General features: G+C 39.9%; 1 protein-coding gene across 4 annotated transcripts in view; it reads right to left on the bottom strand.

The window, feature by feature from the left end:
- plxnd1 (plexin D1) overlaps window positions 1-25094 on the bottom strand; it is a 104492-nt gene that overhangs the window by 38130 nt on the left and 41268 nt on the right. For all 4 annotated transcript variants that reach the window (XM_032558079.1, XM_032558236.1, XM_032557997.1 and 1 more), the window contains exons 10-15: window positions 22790-22879; window positions 20640-20748; window positions 18667-18824; window positions 13214-13359; window positions 3269-3374; window positions 348-487 (exon numbers count right to left, since the gene is read on the bottom strand). In XM_032558079.1, the coding sequence (XP_032413970.1) occupies window positions 348-487; window positions 3269-3374; window positions 13214-13359; window positions 18667-18824; window positions 20640-20748; window positions 22790-22879 (749 nt within the window). The remainder of the gene's footprint in view (window positions 1-347; window positions 488-3268; window positions 3375-13213; window positions 13360-18666; window positions 18825-20639; window positions 20749-22789; window positions 22880-25094) is intronic.

Here is a 25094-nt window from a genome sequence, read left to right as displayed (position 1 = left end):
ACGTTTTTTGCTGCTTGGCAGACTTTCACAGGAGCGGTGGAGCTATTTTGGTATGCGCTATGGCAACAACTAGAAGTGCTGAATTTAATCTTCTGAGAAGTTATGCAGAACTTGCAAAGCAATGCACTCTGAATATTTAATTGTCACTTCATGCGTTTAATATCCGCTGTTTAAAAAGGAAAGCCATTAATACGTGGGAAGGAAAAGAAACCATGCAAATGATTTGTAATTGTAATGGGCAGAATTCATGCAGACTTGCAAAGCAGGGTCACGTCTCTAAAATATACAAACAATCTGAGAATGAAAATGTAAAAAAAAAAAAATAATAATAAAAATGTTGTACTCACTCTGTGATGGTGCACTCCTGTGTTCCGTTGACCTTTACTCTAACCTGTGAGCCGATGTCCAAATGTTTTCCACGGATTGTCACCCGGGTTCCTCCAACACGAGAACCTTTCTCTGGATATATGGACTTCACATTGGGGACCTGTATTCAGAACAAAGATTCAGCAAATGACAGGAAAGACATCAGATTGATAACAGAACACTTGACAGCTTTTCCCATTTAGACATTTCTCCTACATAATGCTTTTCTTTGAAACAAATGAAAACACTTCTCTTTCTATGAGGTTCACGTGTCCGGGTTTTGCAAATTGACTGAGACAGCTGCTGGCTATAACAATTAAGAAAACTGTGAAGATAGCCCATGTTGCAGCAGATCATTATTATGCAGCTGAAGCCATTAGCCCTTTGGGGCCAGAAATGGTAGGACAGTCATTCTGTGCTGCACATTGCCCTGCAAAAGTATTCACACTCCTTCACATTCCAAACTGCAGTGTACTTAGTAGGAATTTTATGTGACAGACATACACAAAGTAGTGCATAATTGCTAAGAGAAAATTATAATTATTTTAGAACATTTTTTACAAAACAATTTTTTGAAAATTGTTTTGTGCATTTACTAAGTTTATTTGAATATACCTGTATATCTGGTAATAGGGTATTACATTTACATCTGGAAAATATGAAAGTTTTACTTTTATTATGTTTTGTTTCTGAAATGTCTATGTGAAATAAATAAATGTATTATCATTTATCATCATCATCAAAATTAATCTGCCACAATCAACTGTCTTCAGAAGTCACCCTGTTATTAATAAGAGAACACTAATGTATAATGTCCGTATTAGTGGCGGGACTTTAACACGTTAATTTCAATTAAATAGTTACATGGAATTTAATGTGTTAAAAATGTTAATGTATTTTTCATTTTTTACATACAAAAATCCTAAACCAGAACCTTTTTACTGGGTTTCTGGTACGGCCATAAATCTGACGTACAACAGCATTCAAACACTGGTGGACAACAAAGTCGGTTTTCTTGTCTCACTGAGGATTCCTGTAGCACTTGAAAACTGCGTATAAAAGCACTTTGGACCAATCTGTTGGCTGAATAACCTAAATGATTAAAAACAATAAAAATATTAGTTGTTGAGGTCATATGTCTATTAATTAATTCATTTAACAGTAAGAAATGGTCTAATATGTGGGAAGGGTTTTTGGAATAAAAATTTTGCAATTGTGATCAATTAATTACAGACTCTGCAATTAATTCAAAAATTTTAATTGGGATAAAGTTGAGGAGATGTTTAAACCAGAGTTAAGATATGATCATCTAATGGATCACTGTTCACTGTAGCATGCAACCAAATACAACAGCATGTAGTATATTTGCTAGGCTGTCACCACCAGGTCAGAGGAGGTTAGCATTAGCCAGAGAAGCAGCCAAAAGGCCCATAACAACTTTAGAGATTAACAGCGAGTACAGCAGAGTCTATCGACTAAAAAAACTACATATTTGTCCTTCATGGTTGAGTGAGAAGGAGGAAGCCCTTGTTAGAACACAGGCAGTTTATATAGATAGAAACATGGCAATGGCATCATGCTGTGGGAATGTTTCAGCTTAGAGATAGGGAAGCTAGCCACAAAACACTTGATTGTGGGCACAAATTTTTGTTTCTAAATGTACAAAATTAGTAAAGAGATGCACTAAAACACATGCAGCTACAACGTATTGAGTCAGGGAGTAAATACAAATACACTAGTCAGTTTCATATTGGTAAAAAAAAATGTGAATGTGAAAACATGTAGACTTTTTCATCCACTTCATAATTATGTGTTGGTGTAACACATAAAACCCTAATAAAATAGAAGAAAACGAGTGCTTGGCATAGGACTGTGGCTTAGAAAAAAATATTAAAGAAATACCGTAAGGAAAGGGCAAAAGCTCTACATACGTTGAAACTTGTTCATATATGTATATATTAATAGAAAGAGTCCTAGGGCAAATTATCCTCATAGAAATCTGCAGTTACCAGAATCAGCATTGCTGCTTTTTCGAAACTTTCTATCCCCTCCATGAACCTCGCCTGCAGGGATGCCTCTTATCCTTGCTGACAGGATTCACTTCCTCAGCGAGCAGGGATGGGGCAGACCTATTGTGCTTCGCTGTGTCAATGTGGGTGGAAGGAGGCAGATGTTTCCGTTTAAAATTTTGAGGAAGGAGATGCAGCAAAGACACACATCCTGTCTCCAAAACAGTTTTTCCCCTACATCTTCCCATTCAGCCTGGCTCTCGTTGAGCTTCTTAGAGATAAAAAAAAAATGCCTAACAGGAGTTCCCACAGTAGTCCCCTCCTTTAAACTAGCTGTTTCAGAGTTTTTTCATCTTTATGTATCATGATGGGTTTTCAGATTGGGGTTATTTCTCTGCAGTATGACTCATGGACAGAGCTGCCCTTAGAAGCTGCTGAAACGACTCTGTGAATTATGAAACAGTCTTTGTCTATGAACACAGAGAAACAAAGAGCATACACGGGTATTTCCACAGGCTGAATGTCCTTATTCCAATGAGAGGTTGTGTGGGATGAGGTTAATTTCCACAGCACTGGCCCGGTTTACCTCAGCCACTGATAAATTCAGAGTAAAAGGGGCATTCCAGGAGTCTCAATATTTGTTTTTGTTGGCAGAAAAAAAGCTACATGACTATTACTTTTAGCTTCAGTTCAGATGGACGTTTGAAGATTCCCACACACCAACATTCCTCTGAACCATAAAACACATCTGTTAACACTCAGCTGACACTCTTGGGAAGGCCTTCCCAGTGGGGAGCAAAGCAAAAGAGCATGCAGGAAGAATATGGAGGAAGTCACAGACAGAAGGGAGCGCAAAAACCCAGCAGGAGAGCCGGATGCTGGAGAATGCTCACCAAGTAGGCGAAGCTTTCCTTTGACGTCCCCGTCCCGCTCTGATCCACGTCCACGCGGACAGAATCCGTCCTGTCATGTAAGGACCTCCCAGTGTGACACACGAGCCTGAGGACAGAGCATCACAGCGAGAGATCAGTTAATAAAAACACAATCTGGATAACACAATACAGCATCCAATTTTGATTTAATAAGGACTTTAATCAAGCCAAATTGTGTGCGAGGGAAATCTGATTGTGACGGCTAAACAAAGACATAATATATCTCGGAGAATGGTTCTTATGAGGTAATTCATCAGTCCCTATTGCATTTACATATGGAATCAAATAACGCCTCGAAGGTATCAGATATGAGCAGATGTAAAGTTCAAAGCCCCCCCTGACCAAATGCGGCTAACCACAAAGGAGATTAGGGGGCTGCTGAGGCTTGTTCTCCAGCCTCCTGGCTGTGATTAAACCCTCTGCCACTACTGCATGCTCTGCAGGGACGACTCGTATTAATGACACAGTGGAGAATGGAGGCACGGGGACCCACTGCTCTGGGACCTCAGAGGGATAAATGTACCAGGGGCGGGATATAACCTTTATTCCCTCCAATGATCCCCTCCAGGTTGACAGCTTGTTGGTTTATTCAGTCTGGTACCTGCTGCTGCAGAGGTTAGAAACTCTCAGCTAGTGATCTGAACACTGGCAGACATCACTGGGAATTTGCAGAAGTATTCACACCTTCAGGACTTTTTGTTACATTTTGTCACCTTATAGCGATAAACTAGGATTTTACATAAACCCCCTAAAGCTAATGTAAAATTGTAAGAAGGCTGATCTGATTGAGTTTGTACAGAGGAACAGCGGAAGTGAAAACCAATGATTTTCACTTTCTCAAGGGAGAATGAAATGACCACCACTAAAGTGAACTGCTGAAAAGAACATGATGGGTTCCTGTTTAGTTTGAGGCCGCTACTGTTGCTTTATCTGATTGTAAGGAGACAAATGAAGCAAAATAAATTAAAAAAAGGAGTTTTTTTTCTTTATGGGAACGCAAGTAAAAGCAGCTGAATGCAAATGTCTCCCACACTTTTTAGATTTGTGAAAACTTTGAAAACCATGTGGCATTTTCCTTTCACTGCACAATTACTTATGTGTTTGTGTATGACTACCAGATAAAGTGCAGTTAAAACTGAGAGTTTTGTGGTTGAGCTATCAATACTTTTGCAGGGCACTGCATGTAAGCGGAGGAGCTGTGTTTCAAATAGACAGACCTGGTTTGGTTGTACAATAAGATTAGGCAGAGATTCATTCAAGCAGTTATGACTAAAACTAGAAAGAAATTTGTACTTGAGTGTGTTTTTAAATATGCAATTCAAACTGAAATGTGCTTTGCGTGACTGTATCTAAGACCGAGCGACTGCAGCGTCTAATGAGTCTGTTTTAAAGTGTGAATTTTGCTCCTGTGCCTGAGTAGCTGTTGAAAAGACTCTAAAATAACCGGCAGTAGCTGCAGACCCTGCTGAGGCCTACAGTGCTGCTCATTAATAACAAGAGCATCAGGTAAAGAATGTCATTACCCTCAAATTAAACTCCTGCCATCACCTGGCACAAGGGCGCTCTTTGAGAAAAATGCATCATTTCACAGGCTCTAATTTGGAGAAGAATGAAAAGGGACAAATATGATGAAACATGAGTAATCTCAGGTTCAAGCCTAAGGGAAATAAGAGACACGGAAGCCTGAATCAGCCTGAGCATGCACAGTTTTTGCAGACTCAAGGGTTATCAAAACAGTACATCGTATTATTAAACATCTGCTGCTGAAAACTATTGCAGAAGACTATGTGGTGCATAAAAGAAACTGGTAAAAATAATTACTATTTAAAGAGTACAAATAAAGCTTTTTCAGCAGGTGATTGCCACAGCGGAGGCAGCCAGCTGCATCTTAACCCGACCTGGGTGAAACGTTCACCAAGGTATTGACAGAATCGCTTCATACCAAAGTGCATAAAATACCCTGATTTATTTGATGTTTATATACTGTAATGTCATAAAACATGAGATATTTCTGTTCTCCATTTTACAATGCTGGAGATTAAATGACCAGCCAAAATACCAGGCACATGAAACCGATGATTTTCACTTTCTCAAGGGACAATGAAATGACCACCACTAAAGTGAACTGCTGAAAAGAACATGATGGGTTTCTGTTTAGTTTGAGGCCGCTACTGTTGCTTTTGTTGTAACTAAAACCCCAAATTACACAAGACTGAGCAATTTCCCGCATGTAGATCCTGTGCTGTAACACAACCACAGTCTAACAGTCCCTTGCTAAAGCGTTTAAAGTGTTTAACTATTTCACATTTTATGAAGCAAAACCACAGACTTCATTGTATTTTATGTGACAGATCAGCACAGAGGAGTACACAGAAAAAAAGTGATCCATGGTTTTCTAACTAGTCCAGAAACTTTGAACATTTAAACAGTCTGTTTGCTAAGCCATCAATTTAAGTCACTTTGATTCAGGTGTGGACGTAGAGAGGACCAATCTAACTCAATATGTTCTGATTTAACCTGTTCAGTTGTAGTTCTGGCTGTGTTTGAGGTTGTATTCCTCCTGGAAGGTGAACATCTATCGAGGTTTTTGCAGAATCTAAAAGATAATCTTTTACAATGGCCCTGCATTTACCTACATATCTCTCCACATTAGTTTGGAGCAGCTTCTATGGTTGGTGTTCCACCACATATAACATTTTGCATGTAGGTTATACATACAGTATTTTCTAATCTGGGCAGATTACGTTCTTCCACATGTTTCCTGTGTCTCTTAAGGCTTGTAGCAAACCTCAAACAGGAGTTCTGGCTTTTTTTCAGTAATGGCTTTCTTGTAGACAATCCTTCATAAAGCCTAAATTTGATGAGTGCACCATTATCAGCTGCCTAGTCGATAAATCCTGTCACCTGAGCCTTGGCTCTCTGCAGAACCACCAGCATTGGAAGAACTGCTTCTAATGCTTTCTTTACCAGACCTATAAGTTCAGCTGTCTTGGCAGGTTTGTAGTTGTACCTTCCTCTTTCCATTTTGGCATGATAGATTGAACAGTTCTCTGTAAGACGGTGGATTTTATTTGGGGTTTCCAAGTGGACTGAATACATATGTGCATACCACATTCAGATTTGTATTTGCAAAAAATGTCCAAGCCATGGATCATTTCCCTTCCACCCTACATATAGTATTTTCTTAAATAAAATACATCATATTATGTAGCTGTAACATAACAAAATACAGAAACGTTTACAAGGTAGGTTTATGTTTGTCAGGTTTTGTAAAAGATTGCATCCCAAACACACAAACAATAATAAGTTTAGAGACTTGGTGGGTGTATTTCTCTGTGATTACATGCTGATACAGAGCTATCCCAGTCAAAAGGACAAGCTGTCTCCCAGCAGGGGCAAACAGAGCCAGACTGACCCCCACTCCACATTTCAATGCCGCCACACTGCAGAGGTATTATGGCTGTCAAAGGGCAATATTTGGGCAAGTACTGAAGTGTCTCCTATCATTTCCCCTGAGCGGCTGATGAGGATCATCAACAATCAGCTGTGTGCGTGTGTATGGGTGTGTCTGATGCGAGTGTTGTCGGAGTCTTGCCAAACGGACAGGGCGAGGGCCACTTAGTGCTCTAATGAAATTGATAGGAAGGGCGGTGTGAAGAATTTGCGACAGATATCAAGAGATGCACTTCAAGTAAATGAGCTGCGCCCAGGCTGACATTGCCATTAATTAACATGTCAACACAGAGTGAGAGGAGAGGAGTTCCTCCAGAGCTGCACACTTTTCTTTTCAGCACACAGATGTGAACTTTGGCCTTTTTCAGCACACAAGCGGGCACCTGTCTCAGCAGCTTCGATAAATGGGGTCACATGCGTAGGTGCTGCGCTTGTATGCTGATGAGTGTGGGAGTCTGCGAGAGCCATTTTGAACTTGAAATCTCACAAATGAGGGTAATTAAAAAGAAAACTGTTAAAAACTTTCAGGACTGAGGCACTATCAGAATCCGTACATTTTCTATACACCCATAATCTTGCTTACAGGGTTGCAAGGAGGGTTATTAGTAAGATTTAGATGTACCGGTAGTTGAAATCATATTTATTCATGTACGCTATATAAAAATACACACTATCCTTTTTCTCACTGATATCAAATCAGACTAAACATTTCCTGTTTAAAGTTAGGATTGCTAACGTTATATCTTTCTGCATGGAGTTTGCATGTTCCCCCTGTGCATGCCTGGGTTCTCCTCCGGCTTCCTCCCACAGTCCAAAAACATGACAGTCAGGTTGATTGGTCTCTCTAAATTCTTCCTAGGTGTGAGTGTGTGTGTGTACATGGTACACACACAGAGACACTGTTTGTCTCTGTGTTTCCCTGTGACAGACTGGCGACCTGTCCAGAGTGTATCCCGCCTCTTGCCCAAAACGTTTGCTGGAGATAGGCACCAGCAGCCCTCCTGACCCCGTCAGGGACAAGGGTGTACAGAAAATGGATGGATGGATGGATGCTAACATTATTTTTCATATTTTCTTGGAATTTAGTAGTATTGCTAGTTTAGCTCTACGATTTGGCTCAAATATTTATGGGATCTTTTTACAAATGTCTCATAATAGATTGCTGTAATTTGAGCCCATTCCTCCTGACTGGACTGGTGAAACTTGGTCAGGTTTGTAGACTGCCATGTAACTTTCTTGTAAGACAAAGTTTGTGGGACGGACACTCCATCCAAAAGACTGACAGTTTTGTCATTTAGTCATTTGTAACTAATATGGTTTTATGCTTAGGGCCACTGTCGATTTGACAGAGTCATTTGTGCAAAAGCTTTAACTCTCTAGCTTCTATCTTGAGATGTTGCTTCAATTTTTCAACTTAATGTCCTTTCCTCATGATGCTATCTATGTTATGAAGTTCACCAGTCCCTCCCACAGCAGAGCACCCATACAACATGATGTGGCCAAAACTGCAATTCACACTGAGGATGATGTTCTCAGACTTGTAAGTGTCTCCATTTCCTCTACTGTAATGATGGTTATTATGGAAAAAAACCCAGTTCAATATGAGTTTTATTAGACTATTGGACACATCTCCTAAAAAATAATGTCTTAGTGAAAATTTAAAAACTGCAATCCGGCATTTTATGTCACTTTTTAGTGGCCTTTCATTGGTATAGAAGTGGCTTCACTGTGAGAAATCACACTCCGTTACCATATTCATAAAGTCGTGCTTTGGTACTCAAGTTGATTCACACATGTTGCTGTAAGACACAATCATCTTTTCATCACAGTTGGACATTCCTAAGCTGTTTATACTTGTATATGATTGTTTAAACGGATGAATGTGGCACCTTCAGGCATTTGGGTATTGATGGATTAGACTTCTGGAGGGCCAATTTTCTCCCACAAGACGTCTTGCTTGTGATTTTTCCCATGATGTCACACAAGGAAACGATGTGTTTAAGCTTTAACTTGAATGTTGTGAAATTAACCAATCAGAAACTTAAATAGCCATGACATCATCATCATCTGGTTCGCAAAATTGCTTAAAGTTACAATCTTAATATATTTTTTGAATCTGAAGAAGTCAACAGTTTATTATCTCTCTAATTATTCTAGCAAACAGAAATAATTTTGTTAATCCTAACCGATCAAAAACAATTTAGTCAGGTGTAATCTCATATAACATCTGGTTTCAACTCTTTAATTTTATTCTTAAATTACCAAGTGTTAGATGTTGAAGCTAAGATTAAAATATCCCAGTTTAAGTGATGAGATAAGATCAAAGTTAGTCAGTCACTGGATGTAGCAACAACAAGGTGTGCTCATGCATGCGTGTGTAAGTCAAAAGTGCTGACATTGTCAGATGCACTAACATGTTGTGATTTGTCAGTGCGTCTTAAAGGAGAGAGAATGTTGCTCCTCTGTCACAGCAGCCAGGCTCGGGGACCAATGAGAAATGAAGACAGGAGATTTGATCATCCCCGGAGTGAAACGTGAATTCTTTTTTTTTTGTCAGTTTAAGGAAGAGGAGGGGTGCGGATGTGTCAGGCTTTTGGAGTGACAGGTGAGACCTGCAGGTCACCCTGGAACTGGTTTTAAAACAATGATTGGCTTCACTGGAGCACGACCAGATAAACACTTCTATTCAAGGAACATTACAGATACTGAATAGAAGTTTTGGATGTAATTTTGGAGTTACTGAGCTCTTTTTCGCCAGTGTCAAAGCAGGGTCCTGCTGTCTCCATGGTGACAGTGTGATGGTCCCCGAGCCACGAGGGGATAGCGGCGGAGTCATTTAAATTGAGAGATGTGCTGCATAATAATATTTGTGAAAATTAGCCTTGTGAATACATAAAAACTAAAACACAAATGGATGGCTGAGATTCATCTTTTGAGACCAGAACAACACAGATATTATGTGAGGAGATAGCAAGCTAAGCTATTTGCATTTGTTTTTCCTCTTTTTTTATTTCTTTCAATAAAAGCTTATGAGTCACTAACTGAAAATAACCACTGAAAATTTTTCTTCACTTACTGTCTCATCAAAAGAAAAGAAAAATATTCATTTTAGATATATCTATTGTTATTTTTAATGGAGTGCAGAGGATTTAGGGTCAAGAACTGCATGTCTGATTGGAAAGTCTAATAACTTTACAAATAGGATTTTCTCTATTTGTCTTTGTTGCTGGTAACACCTAACATATATATTACTTTACAAAGACACATATACCGTAGGAACATATCAGTACGATCAAAAAGTGAAGAACTTATCTCAAGTGAGTTTGCTGGCCGTTCAAGCACAGTGCTATCATTGGTTACTGTCATCGTCATTAAAGGAGGGATTGGTAATTCTAGCAGTTTTAAATGGAAAGTCCTGCTGAAAAATCTCCATAAAGTTTGTCATCAGAGTTCAAAGTGATATAAAATGGCAGTGCTGAATGTGGACTTCAGAAAAAATAGTGACGCAGTGTAATATCTGAACCCCATTTAATCTTTGGAAACTTCCCTCAGGACCTTAAGCAGGATGCATTGTGAGGTTCTCCATTCTTCCTCCAGACTGCAGGACCATGTTTTCCTCATGTAGTGCAAAATTTTCTATATCTGAAAAGAGGACTTTGAATCACTTGTTCTTTTAATCCTTAAGTAAGACGTTTCTGATGTTGTCTCAGGTTTAGGAGTTGTTTTAGCATGTTCTGCTTATTTTTCCTTCCACTCAATTTTCCTTCAAAATGGCTAGAGATATCTGTGGAATATTTCATGTCACTGAAGCATCTCTTTGTCATTAGAATTGCTATGCTTACAGTCCTTGGGCAAGACTGAGATAACTGGCTTTTACTAGGTGCAAGCCAGGGCTTTACTATTTAGTTGCAACAGGGAGACCAAATGTTTAAGAAAATTGTGCAGCGCACTAATAGAGTTTGAAAAGCTTGATTGCATTTGGCGATTGCTTTCAGTATACGGGCAAAAGCTAATGTACAAAGTGAAATCAACAATTTCCACCCTGATGAAGAGATAACAAAGCACATTTAGTCACCACACTGTCGAAACTTGATCCCCAAAGCATGACTGGACATGCTGATGAATCATTCAATGAGTAAAAAGCCAGTATGAAACCCTGAGAAGACATTTCAGGAGGCAGTAAAATGAAAAACACCTGGTTCTGCCTGTACATACTCTTGGCAACGTTTGTGCATCAGTTTATTATACCTATGATTGTTTTGGATAATAAATCAAAACGGTTCAACTGAAATTCAGACTGCAAAGCCACAACTCGAAGTGCCAGTTATTCAAGTCTATGAGCTTTCTTTGGATATACTTCTGAGAATTATTGTGCACTTAATATGTGACAGTTCACACGCACAAACAAGATACCATATAAGGATGCCATGATGCAGCATGTCCGGGGTTCCAATCGAGGCATTTTTGAATGATCTTTAATGGAAAAACTGACTGCAATCTCTGTGTTTGGTTGACACAGAGGGGGAAAGGTTATACCCATTCCGTACCCAACAATACAAGAATCTAAGAAATGCAAAAAAAAAAAACCCACAAAAAATCTAAAACAATTATATAGCTGGATTGTAAGCGTAGGATACTTCATGCACATTGATTCTGTGAGACCATAAAAACTTGGTCTCACAGTGAAATGTTACAGATACAGACCACGAAAAGGAAGACTGAGTACTGCAAACTTCTCTTGAGCTACCGATGTATTAAACGTATGGCAATAATGGCAATAATGTTAATACCTTGTATTATTTTTGTCATACATTGTACATGTCTGTGCTATAAGAAATACAATTACTCAACTCAGTATTACTCAATCTGACTCGGGTCCGTATTGAGGAAAGAAATCATCTCAATAGGGACATTTCTAACATCATAGTTATGATATTAGACTTATGTCAGAATACATCTTTGTTGTATTTGGGAATCAAAATGAAAAATTTGACAGATGTTCCCGACAATAGTGATTTAGAATACCAGCTAGCTGTTCTCAGCATGCAACTGAGCATGCACTATTTATGACATCATGCTTCTTCTCAAGCTGCAATAAAGACATAGCTTTAATGATCAGCATAAAAGTATTTGGTCATTGAGCATTAAAACCACATGTGGTCTTAGTAACATTTCTCTAGGTTCAGCAAATCTATTTTATTGAGCCCAGTAATAATATATATGTGAAAAAAATAAAAATAAAATAACTTGATGTGAAAAACATTACATCTTTATCACTAGATGCACAAGTCACCAAAGACGTGAAGTAACCAATTTTCACAAAATCGTCTCTGATTTGTGATCAGCAAGTCAAATTATTTATTTACTTAGTCAAAAATTACAACGTTTATGTTCTGCATGCATGTAAAATAGGAGAAAATTAGGAATAGTCCATTAATCAGTTTATTAAGTAATAAACCAGCAGTTCTTTAATTTTCCATCGGAAAACTACTGACTCCATCAATGAATTGTCAGTAAATTTAGTCTATTTTTGTGTTTTAATCCTTGAAAAAAATCTTCCGCAGGGTCTGACATCACAGACAACTGGAAATCCGTATCTACTAGTAAGAGCCTAATCGGTGCATCTCCAGTTATTCATGTATTCTTCTTTCTCCTCAGTAATACATGTCAATAACCAAGAATTGTGGAGGATTTGCACTGAGCAGGTCTGGTAAGCTCTCCCCTCAGCCTCATGTTTTTATTTATATGTCTGAGAAAATTCCCACAGTTGCCTTTGAAGCCACATAAAGCTATATGGCTTTAATGTTTCCCCAACACATAACCAACATTTCCCCCTAGAAGACGTGGAAACATGGGATATGGAGTCCGGTTCACCTTCAAAATACATTTTAAGCCCTAAATTGGAGGTATTTAGACAGTTTCAGGAGTTCTGAAATTGTTTTTGAAGCTTTCTTTATGTTTTCCCAGCTGATAAGGCATTCCAGAGCAGGGAGCTTGGTTCCTGTTTTCAGTCATAGTTGGCAGCTCCAACTGTACTGCCTGAGTTAAGGCACAATATGCTCCCATTTGAGATGTTCACTTCCGGATTTCTTTCAGTATCAAATCTTTAGATTCTTCATTTAGTTTTTTTGTATCTCTTTCTTCTTTCTGTCCATCCGATTGCTCACCTGCCTCAACGCATGTCAGGTTACCATGGCAACAGGTAATTGGCATCTGTCATCACAAGTCCTGGCTGCGACGTTGCTGCATATTTTAACGGGTCTTTAAATAAAAATTGTGCAAGGATTCTTCTCAGCCCCCTTTTTTTCCACCACCCTCGACGGCATGGATAATTAAATAAGTACGAGGTGCGAGAAGTCAGCAGAAAACACTCAAGCCACAAAAACACCATTGCAAAACACGCAAGCACGCGACTTTGTGACTCATTAAGGAAGTTTCTCTTTAAATACTCACTCGACAGAGACAGTGTAGCGCTCGGGCAGCAGATCACAGGGAACGTCTCCTATAAAGATGTTCACTCCTGCTGGCCTTCGTCCCAGGTTCCTGCCCTGTACCGTCAGCAGTGTGCCTCCTTCAACAGGGCCCCTCAGGGGGGAGATCTGACAAAGACAGAGTGAGGCAATGAACACACACACACACACACACAAAAGAAAAAAAACCAGAGAAGATGCTGTAATAAGCACAATAAATTAGAGCTCATAAGAAGATTACTGCCCTAAAATCACTCAAATAATGATGGGTGATAATTGAGGCGACAGAGAATTAGCAGGGGCCATGCGTGGAGATATGGAGCATGCCGCGGACAGAGATGGGGATTCAATCGAACAGACACATGGTTTAGCTATATGGGCGCGCACTGCCGTGCCTGTCTGAGACTCTTCAGTCTCTAATCCTCTACAGCACATGCAAATAAAGAGCAGGCTAAGAGCCCCCTTCACATCCCACGAGAGACAGACAGAGTGGGAAAGTGAGGGCTGGAGAGGCGAGGTGTAGAGCACAGCAGAAAGGTGGATGAGTGGGGAGGCAATTTAGAGAACCGAGTGTCGAGAGGAGACTGAATGCTGATGATGGTGGTGAGAGAGCAAAGCCTCAACAGGGGAATTAATGCACAGCGCTTTTCCCCCTTTCATCTGTTTTCCTGTGTCTGCTCCGTCAAATTCCTTAGTCCTATTTCAGCTGTTGTTCTGAGGCGTGCTCTCACGCGTCATTTCAGCCCCTGCCTCTGCTTCCTTAATTTTCCATTTGGAAAACCATGGGGAGGGAACAAAGGAGAGGAAACAATCACCTCCTCAGTTACTGGGAGAAACAACCTTAAAGATAGCATCTCTGAGACGAAGACAGAAAAAATCCACTATAGTGTCGCCGGTGTAGCAAGGCTGTTCTTCGGCAGCGCTTCTCAGAATAACCTCCAGGCCGACGCGAGGTCACCGTGACCCCCTTCTTGGTGTTATTAGCCTGGCTCCACTGCTAACGGAAACTGTGTTGAAAAGTGAAAACAACACTTGTGTTTGGTCTGGGTGAGAGGACAAGGTTTGCCTTTACATTCAGACACCCACCAGGTGCTCACAAGAACACCAAGACAGATGAATAAACTCTATATTTCCCAGCAAAAAGGAAGGGAGATTAAAAATAGCAAGGACGAACTTCTTTAAAGTTTGAGTAAAAATAAACTGTAGAAGTGAATGTTCTTGAAAAGTGTAAATTCCCCATGTTTTACAGAGATTGTTTGTGATGGATCAACACAAAGTACTGCAAAAAAGAACCTTGGAAGGGAGTCGCTAAATAAATGTTTTTGGGTAAGATTTTACCAGGCTTATGTATCGAACAGATTTTCCCTTATTCTTTAAAAAATGCTCCAAGCTCTGTCAAATTGGTTGGAGAGCATCTGTGAACAATGCTTTAAGTCTTGAAACAAATTCTCAATTGAATTTAGGTCTGGACTTTGACTGAACCATTGCATCATATGGAAATCGTGATATGTCCTAAGCTATTTTAATAGTAGCTCCAGTCTCATGCTTAGGGTCATTGTTCTCCACCCTAAGTTTTTTTCCACGTACCGCAGCTCCATCCATCTTTCATTAACTTTGACCGGCTTCCTTGTTTCAACTGAAGAAAGGCATTCCCTCAGGATGTTGCTTCCACTACTAACTTTCCAAGTATTGATGGTATTTCAGGGTGATGTGCAGCATTAGTTTTCTACCACAAATAGTGTTTTGCATGTGGACAAAAAAGGTCAGAATTTCTTCAACATGTGTGATGTGTTAAACCTCTAAGCTTTGCAGAACACCTACATTTAAACTGAGATTAATGAATAAACAGGTTATTATTTGGTCACTCCGGAAGGCCGTTGGTGAACTGAAGTGATTGCAGTGTTGAACACACCTCCACTACTGCGCCTATAGCAGAGCTAATTTTTGTTTTGCACCTAACTTTGAAAGCGTTTAATGCACTTAGCTTCACCTAAATTCATTTTGAAAGTCTAATCTACTAATTAGCTTGGCTGATTTGTAAACTTTCTGTTGTATAAAGTTTGACATCTGTGTTGAGGTTTTGATCATTGAGTGTTAAGAATTCTTCATCTATTACTTTATATTCATGCTTTTATTTTGAAGTGGGTGAAGACTGCTTATTTCTGTTTCCTCTCCTCACATTCTCTTTTTTCACACACACTGAAGAACAAAATCTAAACATAAATACAATATGTAAGGGCATTATAGAACAAGTAAAAAAGTATTTGAAGAATGTAGTCTTGCAAGGGCTGATATAATTTGAACTGAAGTTAGCACTTTACCATTAGCTTCCATGAAATACTATGTTGCTGGTGTGCTCAGCAGAGCTAATATTTATGTGCTTCAGGGTTGACTGAATAGAAAATGCATGTTACACTTCTCAGAATTTACACAGGCTAAAATCTTTTACTTTAGCCATGCAATTTTGCACCATTTTATATTCGGCTTCATTGAAACTTTTGATGACAAATGTGAAAAAGTAATTAGGGGTAGCATAATATGTTGTTCCTCAGGAAGTTATTCTGATGTTTATATAATATCTTAAAGTATGTGCAGATGTGGGACAATGCTGTGCTTACTTACTCAGCTGACATAAGATATTACTCCCTTTTCATACACATATATGGAGCGCATTAATAAATCGGCAACCAGGGTTGAGCAAGCTCTCGAGCATTTCAGACAAAACACAGAAAAGCAGCTATTTATTATCAGAACGCATCTCGGAGCACCCAGTGTGCCTGTGTGGTGCCTTTGGGGATTAACATTAACATCAGCCTGCTCTGTTATTCATTTACACCTCTTGCGGGTCTGCGAGTCTTGATTTACAGCGCAAACTCTGCCAGGTCTCCAGAGAGATTGCAGGGTGGGGGTTTGTCTCTGTAAAAGCTCCCAGACCCAATTCCTGAGCGATTAAACACATATGAACAGTAAATTATGCCTCAGCCTAACATGTTCTATAAGCAGAGTACAAACATTTAGACTGTCTTGAACAAGTATTCAAAATCAAACATTCTGTCATGTTCAAACCACAAACCTCAATGTATTTACTATTAAGATTTCATGTGGTGCTTTACTTTGAAACCCTTAAATAAAATCCACTGCAATTACATTCAAAAGTCAATAATTAGCCTAATTTAAGAATACCCTAATCTTTGAGAAATCTCAGAGCATAATCTAAGAGAGCTGGGGCTTAGGTGGGAGAATCAAAACTTTTTTATTAATTCTCTCCACAATTTTGTCCTTCGTAGAAGAGTGGCAAGAAGAAAGCTCTTGTAGAAGGAAAAAATGTAAGAAGTACCATCAGCAGTTTGACACAAACCATGTATGAGACACAGAAAGCACATGGAAGAGGATGATCTGATCAGATTAGACTAGGACTGAACCTTTTGACCCTTACACTGGACATCACCATGAAAATACCATCGCCACTGTGAAACACGGTGGTGTCAGCATCATGCTATGGGGATTGTTTGGCTTACAAAAGCACCTCACACTTTTTAGATTTAGATTTTAAAAAACGTGGTATTTTCTTTCCATTTATGAGCTTAACTTTGTGTTGTTCCAAGCCGACACGACAACGTTTAAGGGTTGCAATGCGGCAAAACTTGAGCAAGCTTTTGGAGTCTAAACGTTTCCACCGCAATATACTGTATCCAACCTGCCCTGAAACATATGCTTTCCTTTTGTTTATTTTGTCTGTTGTCGCCATAGCTTTCATCCTCCTCCTGTCAGTCCAGTTCCTCTGCATCACTTTAATCAAGGAAGACTCAAAGACAAAAACAGGAAAAAAGCTCCTCGTTGTAAATGTAGCGCTCTCCACCCTTTTCTCTGTCCAAGCCTTTCCACATCCTCTTTCCTCTATGAGCCAGGTCCTTCTGTTCTTTTTTCTTTACATGTTGTGGGTAAACCATGTTGTCAGTTCCTGTTTTGGATGCCAAAGTGTGTTTTCTTTTAGCGATGAACTGGCCTAAACATAACAGGGGAACAAAGACCCCAGGGAGATAATAAATTTCTCCTTTGTCTGACACCGGCGCATGAAACAGAAAGCATTTTTCATAATTAGGGTTTAGGTGGAAAACTTTAACGAATAATGAAGTCCTCCATTTTAATATTGATATTTTGGCACCTGTATCTCGTGACAGAGATTACATGTGACACGGGAGAGTGAAGACAAACATGTTTCATTACTGTAGCCACAGCATGATTGTATAACAAAGAGCTGCTGCTGTCTGATTTTGCGTGTGTGTGTGTTGAGGGAGATGGGATCTGGTTTCAGTAAGTTGGAGTACTTGGGCTTTAACCCCTGCGGATTCTCTGAGAAAACACGGCTGCCAAAGCATTGCATCACACACCCGAGTGAACCACAGCCCCACAATCCTCTCTCCTGCGAGAACCAATGTGCGTGTGCGGGTGTGTGCAAGAGAACCGTGCAACAATAGTCTACCCACACACATCTCGGCCCAGCTAACTTCAGTCACGTAAGAAGTCCATATGAGTTAGGCTCTCAAAGAGCATCCTGTTAGTCACAGTATGCTGACAGCTACAAAGAATGAAGGATAATCATGAATGCTTCAATATGGCCAGTTTGTGTGACAGATTGTGGGCTTATGTGTGTGTATACGTGAAGGAGTTTGGTGTGTGTGGGGGCGTGTGTGTGTGTGTATTTGGCTGCTTTGTTCTGCTTTGCTTATTCTCCTGGGCTGACCAGGTTTTATCTACAGGAAGTTCGGGCCGACTGGCTCTCATGTGAGCCGTGCTTCCCATGACCGCCTACCGTGGCTGTGCCGATATAAGCTGCAGAAAACAGACTTCAGGGATGAGACTGAAAGCGCTTCCACTACAGTTAGGCAAACAAATAAATATGATCATCCATCTGAGCCGCAAAGAAGCATTTGAGGGAGCTACCCTTTTAGAGATGACGATGACACAACCGCAATCAGATCTGTGTTAGATAAACGACCCTTAATTCCTTTTTTTTTTACCAGAGTGGTTTTGTTCCTGTTATGGTTGAACGTCAAAAAAATCTCTCATGAGAGCTTATTCTAGCTTCTGTGGTTTCTTTCACATGAAGGCTTTTACGCTTACAGCTCCCAATCCGCACAGATTAAACACACACATGTTGATGTTTTAAAGGGAGGGAGGTGTTCCCATGCCCTCCTGATGGATCACAGATCCTCTCCGCTATGTCCCATGTGGGCTGTGGCTGAGTGAGTGTTGGTGTAGTTGCAGAATGAACTGTTTTATTAGGAATCGGTCCAAACAGGCCCTCAGCAGCTGACACTGGACATAAAGGACCATATGAGTGACCTCATGATTCAGCAAAACTAAACTGAGGCTGGAGGCCACAGAGAAACGGAGGAAGAGGAGAAGGTTGAATATTGAATGCAAGGATTTTACCTTGTGGATCTCAGGAGCAGGACACACATCCCTGTCTGGCTGGCAGTCATCCCTCGGCCTGCAGCTGTTTTCACACCATCCACAGAGGTGTCCCTGATCCTCACGGCCCCAGCACTGGGAGCAGTCTGAACTGCCCACTCCACAGTTGTACACCTCCACTAAAGGGAGACGGGAGGGAGGAGGGGAGAGACAGACATTATTCAGACAATAGTATGAAGATTATTTTTAGTGTCTTTGTCTAGATCAGGGGTGTCAAACTCATTTTCATCTTGAGTCATATGAAGTTCATGAGTGTAATAAATCAGTTTGATGTGGCCCATGGTTGTGGCAGAATATATTGATAAAATATAAAAAAAATATTAATAACCAGATATCGTTCCATTCAGTGAATGCATCTTCGCACATTGATGTAATTTGGCAGTATACATATATAAACACTGATTTGATTTGATAAAATATTTAAGCACACATATGTTTTAAGGGGATTTTCAACAATTCTTCTGGAAAATAGTACAACAAATTCTGAAAAGTGTGGACAACCCTAAACATGCAGCCAGAGCAACAATGTCCCCATCAAATCTCACTTGTGTGTCGGAATGGCTCACTCAAAGTCCTGACCGAAATCTAACTAAAAATTAGAGATGAGACCAGAAAATTGATGGTAACAAACTCTCTTTGAAAAGTATTATCATTCTCAAACGCATCTATTGGAAAAAATGTCTACAAAGTACTTTCTCAGTGATAATAACGCACGGATGGGTGCAAGCAGCTCCGTAAGCTAATTTGTGGAAATTGCAAACATTAGAACAGTAGTCTAAACTATTTTTAGGCTCATCATGTTCTACAAAAGGCAGCGCCCAGTGTAATTAAATGTTGCTGCTGATGCTTTGTCTAATTTCATGCATGACCTATATTTGCAATATATTTAGCATGTAATCAATCTGAGTCTTTTTAGGCTGCTGCATTGGTGCTTTTACTGAAGTAAATAATTGGAGTACTTGTCCCCCTGCCTGAAAAAGCATCTGTTTGCTGTGCTGGCCTTGAATGGTCAGCTGAAGGCACGCTGTTAGAACCCTCCACAGCTTACATGAACCATATGGGCTGCATGCTCTAAATAAGCAGAATAAACATTTGGAGGGTGATATATTCATGGTTATAAAAATAAACCAGGAAAAAAAAAAAAAAACCCCAGAGAGGATGAGAACAAAGCCAGGGAAAACAAATGATTATGTTCGTGTTCCAAAGTGCCTCCCAGCGAGACGTCCCATTTGTATTACCGCATGCACATCTGCACGACTGTGTGCATATTAGGCCGCACGCATCTGTATGTATGTGATAAAGTGTGTGTCATTTTAAAATGTGATGACTTTGCATGCTGCGACGAGGTGCCTGTTAAGCAGAATGTCTGGCAGCGGGCCAGGGCTGTTGCTCACATGGACTGCGTACGTCACATCTGGGACTGGGACAAGCAAACAACTGGCTTGGAGCGGCTCCGCAAGACAATATGCCAAGTTCAACAACGCAAGCCACCTCTCATCATCTCGCTGTTGTCATGGAGCTCAAATTGTATTTGCGGCAATAGGTTTGGACATTGCTTCTAAGAAGCAATGATAACACCTTCACTTGCAGCTCCCCCATGTTCTGTAATTATTATGTGTAATTAGGCGTTAGCAGAATATAACATTATGGTAAATTGCTGGTTGTTGGCAAATTATGTGTTGGAATACACAAACTGCTATCATTACAAGTGAAAGGCAGTCTGACACTGTCTATCCCTGTAAGTATTTCTTTATTTTTCAACAGGGTCAATCAAATCCAGCCGTCTCGCCAGGAATGCATTCTCATCGGTGTCATGTTTTTTTTGTTGTTTTTTCCCTTTAAAGTACGGAAGAGGAGAAGGATCTCAGCATAGCACCGGGCTGTGTTTTTCATTCTTTTTGCATGTCTGTCTAATCATAGGTTTTATGTCTTACCTTTCATGGGCTGAGGGCTGTCAAGGAATATATCCTCCCTCTGACTGATGAAGTATCCTGCTCTCCTGAGGCTGAGATGGTAAATCTGACTCCTCTGATTGGTGAACAACTAAATGAGCAAAGAGGAAGGTAATATCAGCAAAACATTGTGTGCTTGGACTCTGTGTTATATCCATTCTGCTTCTTCTTACTGTTGCCCCACATACAGCGGGAGCCACATTTATTGGCACCACTAAATTCACCTAAAAGCATTGTTAGATGTATCCATCTAAAAGCCCTTTTAGATGGATTTAGTGCACAGGGAATGGAGTATTGCAGTGGATAATGTCACACTGAATATTTTTAATAAATCAAATCTTTAATTTGACTATAATTTATTCAATTGGGTGGGGTAAAACCATGTTAGAAAATAATGATTTCTTTAATGATACAACTGATTTAAAGTTAACTAAATTTATGTAAATTAAGCTTTCACGTTATTTATATCTTTTCAGGCTGATCAGAGTTTCTACGCTGCAAATGGTCTGTTATTTATCTTGGAACCACAAAACAATCTACTAATTTTACTGTTGCACAAAGAGTAACATCTTGGAGTTAAGTCTCAGTAAGAACTATTAGATGCTGTCTATGAGCCAATCAATATTTAAGAGTCCTGCTATAAAAACACAGTTTCTGATGGAGTATAACGAACATTGGATTTTTAATATATGCTGCAAAGATTATGAGTTTTGATTAGAACAGACTAATTATTCACTCTTAACAACAGACACTTTAGGTATGTTTAGTGTGCAACAATGGATGAATATTTGAAAAAAACTCTTCATGGTCATATTTTAATATGGTAGAGGTCTAATAATGCTGTGGGCCTATTTTTTCTTACAAAGGCTCTGGGAACCTTGTTAGAGTTCATAACACCATGAACTCTTTGAAATACCAGAACATTCCCAATACATATCTGGTGATCTCTGTCAGTAAACTACTAATGGGTCATTATTGGGTCTTTCATAGGATAGTGAAAGACCATTTGTCTTTCATTATCTTTGTCAAATCAACAAAGACATGGTTCACCTAGCACAAAATGAGCTGGAGAGAATAACACGTAAGAGCAAATCAAGGACGTCTAAAGAAGTTGTACAGAGAGGATTGCACAAAGAATTGCATCTTTGGGTTACTAAGTCTCCATAACAATAATTAAATGCAATCTGTAAACCAACTGGTTATTTGAGAGGCATGAAAGGGAAAGGTTTTCTGTCATTTCATCTCAAAACCTGTGGAAATAGCTAAAGTCAACTGAGATCTGAACTGGAGTTTAGTAAAACAAAATATCTGGGAAAGCCACAAATACTAACTGTGAATTATGGTGGAGAATATGAGATGCTGATCCAAAGATCCTGAGATTCCTATAAGCAGTAGTGGGAACAGTAGTAATGAGCTAACATTTTGTTTATCGTTTTAGCACTGCCTTCTAATGAACACTATGTTGGTTGGGGTTAGTGCAATTCAGTTTTATTTAGCGTTGCCCACCACTACCTACTAGAATGCCTTACCAGTTAATGTTTTCAAAAAACAGAAGATTTTAAAGAAAAATCTGATGCCCTTTGCTGGAATTGAACATAATGTTGGTCCTTAGTGGGTCTTTAAACAGGTTAACAATACAGAACTTCAGAATATCTGTAGAGATTATATTGAGAGTAATGGTCTCTAAGTGAGACTGTGAAATCTCATATTACAAGACTATATCCCAACCTAAAGGGAGAAGGGTGGGATGATCCATTGGTAAATGTGGATCATACAAAATTATTAAAAGCATAGAAACTAATAATTGTACGACTTCAGATTTTGTTCCTAACAATTCCTTAAAATTAGATTTTTTTTAACTTGATAAGTGTGCACAAATTTCAGGTTGTAATTGTTTTTTTAAGATATTTTAGTGTAATATACTTCTGCAATTATGCATCTTTTCCAGGGTTGCCAATAAATGTGGTCAGCGCTGTGATAATGGGTCTCTTGTTAGCTCATAACAAAGGAAAGTTATTATTAAAAACAGCTGACAAACAAGCTTTAAGTATAACAAGAATGAGCTCAGTAAAGCGGTGGATGAAACAAATTGCCTCACTGGTTATTTCTGGAAGGTTATTGTCAGTACTTACCGTCACCCCACTGCACTTGACAGTTGAGTTGTCCAGCCATATGGCCACATAGCGCCGTTCTGTTCCAAAGTCACACTCAAGCTTCTCCTTCTGTTGAGCAAGACACTTACTTTAAACAATATGGAATATCTAGAAAACAACGGCCAAGAAAAATGTGATACTATGTGGCTCTCAAGATTTGAAAAATAAAAGAAAAAAGGATGAAACAAATGCACAGAATCTTAATTTCTGGCAACAATCATCAACCCTGAGAAGGCACCAGGAAAATGAAAATAAAATTAATCCCATATTAACTGAGCTTGCCAGAAAAAGACTTTCAGATTTCATATTCATAAACATCTGGACTCCCACACCTCGGCAGCTCATCTGGGAGTCAGAATAATGAGTGTGAATTTATTTCTCCACAAAATAAGTGCCCTGAGTTCTCCGGAGCGGGGATATCTGAGACCATGGAGAAGCAGAGACAGGTAAGAGCAGCAGACGATAAGTGCTTAAAGTGGAAGAAGTCATTTGTCTGTGAATCCGGCCGGCTTAAATGGGTCTACTTTGATCGGCCTCTCCAGGACGCTGCTATTTCACGGCGCTTTCTGACACCGGAGACGGCTAATATTTATGGCAGCTACACGGTTCTTCTGTACTACTGTGAAAATTTCTCTGAGAGTCAGTCAGAGATGGGATGTAAAAGATGAGAAACTTGCTCTGAATTTATTTTTTCTCTGTGGTGAAAGCGTGGGAATTCAAAAGAAAGATCCCGGAGGATCCGAGCACCGGCTAAATTTGATTGGCAGCACATTTCCTGCTCTGCTGACTTGTCCAAGATGAAGACATTGATCAAACAATGTCAGTCTGTATAAACTTTCATAATGAAGAATAGCATTAACAGCTATCCTGAAGAAGTCTGTGTGTGACTTAATGTCTGTCACCATAGCAACACACCAGAAAGACAACGTGAGAGGCCAGCCGGGGTTAAGAGTGTGACTGGCTACGCCTGGCAACCAGTCAGCACTGGCATTTTGAGCAGATCTTAGAGTTGTGTCCTCATCCTCATTGGTGCAGCGTCAGCTTCTGAAGCCCCTGAGTGCAGATTAACTACATGAATGGGAGTTTTAACCAGTGATCTGAGAGGACTGTCTGAATGAAAATGAACAAGAGCAAAATTAAGCTCCTGCTCCGAGTGTTGCTGCCTCGGGCTGAATACACACACTGTACAGTGTGCTGACAAAGGCACAACTCATCATGGTTGGATACCGGAGGATGAGCATGCCCAAACAGCTGAGGAACTCTTCATCTCTTACAGTGATTCTCGAAAGTCAGATCATAGATTTCCCACAAATAGTGTGACATTTATCCTGTGCAATTCCAGTGAAAAGACAAATCTGTTGGAGGGAATGGTGTCACAAACAAAAAGCTACAAGAACCCGGTTGCTAAGTGTGCAAACACTGACACTTTATTAAGGTAATATCTGCATTCAGTCTCATCTGCAGGTCGATGTAATGTGGAAGATTCATTTGGGTGAAAATGCATCTGTCTTTTAAAGTTATGACTTATTTTAGACACACGGAGAATCCACAACATTGCTATCACATGTTAAACATAACCTGCTTCTACCAGAAATTGCTGTAGCTAAGTCAACATTGCTAGTTACAGCCTCTCTATTCACCAATATTGGATAAAGGTTGTTGTTATTTTTTTAGAATTATTTGTTACTGCCTTTACTGGGGCTGCACAGTGGCGCAGTTGGTAGCACTGTTGCCTTGCAGCAAGAATGTCCTGGGTTCAATTCCCGGCTGGGGACTTTCTGCATGGAGTTTGCATGTTCTCCCTGTGCATGCGTGGGTTCTCTCCGGGTACTCCGGCTTCCTCCCACAGTCCAAAAACATGACTGTCAGGTTAATTGGTCTCTCTAAATTCTCCCTGTGTGTTTGTCCTGTATGTCTCTGTGTTGCCCTGCGACAGACTGGCGACCTGTCCAGGGTGAACCCAGCCTCTCGCCTGGAACGTAGCTGGAGATAGGCACCAGCAACCCTCCCGACCCCATTAGGGACAAAGGGTGAACAGAAAATGGATGGATGGATGGATGGACATATATAAACTGCAGTGTTTCTTTTTTTGTACCCTTCTCCTGACTGACATTTTTGTACAATGACATAATACTGGTAACTAATGGATGCAAATGAGCCATGATAGAAAAATCCTTCAAGGAAAATGAACTTTGTTGAGCGTGTGGACTCAAGAAACTATAAAAAAAAAATGTTTGAAACAACATTTTAGTTTGGGATTGTGTACATTTTGTGCAACCACATT

The sequence above is a fragment of the Xiphophorus hellerii genome, chromosome 1 (genome assembly GCF_003331165.1).
Source record: "Xiphophorus hellerii strain 12219 chromosome 1, Xiphophorus_hellerii-4.1, whole genome shotgun sequence".
NCBI classification, from domain to species: domain Eukaryota; kingdom Metazoa; phylum Chordata; class Actinopteri; order Cyprinodontiformes; family Poeciliidae; genus Xiphophorus; species Xiphophorus hellerii.
This window is presented reverse-complemented; position numbering and strand designations above follow the sequence as displayed.